Source organism: Triticum aestivum, chromosome 2A, assembly GCF_018294505.1.
Source record: "Triticum aestivum cultivar Chinese Spring chromosome 2A, IWGSC CS RefSeq v2.1, whole genome shotgun sequence".
Taxonomy (NCBI): domain Eukaryota; kingdom Viridiplantae; phylum Streptophyta; class Magnoliopsida; order Poales; family Poaceae; genus Triticum; species Triticum aestivum.
The window spans coordinates 81898839-81900287 of record NC_057797.1 but is presented as its reverse complement, the minus strand read 5'-3'; the positions used below and the strand labels follow the sequence as shown (position 1 = coordinate 81900287).

The 1449-nt window shown below is 57.2% G+C and overlaps 1 protein-coding gene across 1 annotated transcript; it reads right to left on the bottom strand.

The window, feature by feature from the left end:
• Nucleotides 1–396: 396 nt before the first annotated feature.
• Nucleotides 397–1449, bottom strand: LOC123184831 (uncharacterized protein At5g39865; the record flags this gene model as incomplete). The annotated part of the gene is given in 1 exon segment (XM_044596881.1): nt 397–1449. A coding segment is annotated over 1 exon segment (612 nt). The 3' UTR covers nt 397–769.

The following is a 1449-nucleotide window of genomic DNA, read 5'->3' as shown; positions in this document are numbered from 1 at the left end:
GGATGAGTATAATATAACTGTGCATCCATGGAATGCCATCTGTGCATGAAGAAATCAAGCCGTGTACTTATAAGATGGATCATCAAAGCAAGTACAGATAAAGAGATCAGATAAAGAACTATGCAAGAATTAATCACCCCAGGCTCAATACTTGTTAAATACCTAACTGACCTTACATAATTAAATTAAAGAACATAAGACGTGGCTCTAATTTAGAACACAGCTATAGAACAGCTTGAGTACAGCTTCTGACTGAGTAGTACAGTCGATCACAGCTGATTTCGGCCTTAAAGACTTCCTGCTAGTACAGTTGGGCCAGTTCTTGATGAGGTCTCGAACTGTACTGCTACTGTACACATCCATGAAGAGATTTGACCAAAGCCATGGATAATCAAGGAACTAGAAAATAATTTATCACTCCCAAAGCTCAAGTATTTACATCAGTTCTTCGTTACACATTAATCAATCAGGCTAATATCAGTGCCAAATTTTACACACATATACAAGCACCGGCTCTTATTCATCATCAATCGCCGCCACCGGACGGCGATCCCCGCAGGCCGCAGCAAAGGAGCCAAGAACAATTCGTTCTCTTCTTCCGTCCATGAGCAGCTAACAATCCGATCCCCAAACGATCGGACTGATTGATCGATTCAGGATACACATAAATCATAAATCAAGAACTCCAAGAAACCGAAAATGGAATGCGCCTCTCTCTGATCTGACTGACGACGAATCTACCAACTCTAACCCTTGGATTCAGTTAGGATCAGGAGGAGCAGTTGGCGCAGCGCACCAGCCCGTTCTCGTTGCAGTCGGCGCAGCGGAGGGCGCGGTCCTGCTCCTCGTCGAACACCTTGCGGCTGCCGGCGCAGGCCGGGCAGGGGACGAAGCGGACCCCGCCGCAGGCGTCGCAGACGAAGGCCGGATCCTGCCCGGCGGCGCCCTCCAGGAGGCGCCGGAGCTGGCCGGACTCGTGCAGCTGCCGGACCTCGTCGGCGCCGCCCACGAGCCGGCCCCCGATGAAGAGCCGCGGGAGCGAGAAGGCGCGGCCCCGCGCGGCCAGCAGCGCCTGCAGCTCGCGCCGGAGCGCCGCGTCCATGGACACGTCGCGCTCGTCGACGGCGACGCGGGAGCCCCGCAGGATGGCGCGCGCCGCGGAGCAGTCCGCGAAGGTGCGCCGCACCCCGCGCAGCGACGTCGTGTAGAGCACCACCGCCTGCGGCCGCGCGCGGGGCTCGTCCGCCAGCTGCTGCGGCCGCCGCCACCGGGGCAGCAGCCGGTGCCCCTGGTGGTGGTGGTACGTCAGCGACCGCCCAAACTGGCGCGGCTGCTGCTTCTTGCCGCAACCGCCCTCCGTCCCGCCGCAGCCGCCCTCCATCGTCTCTTCCTCTTGGTCCTCAGGGACGGCGTGCGACGGGCAAGGTTCTTGATTCCTCGTGGCTATGG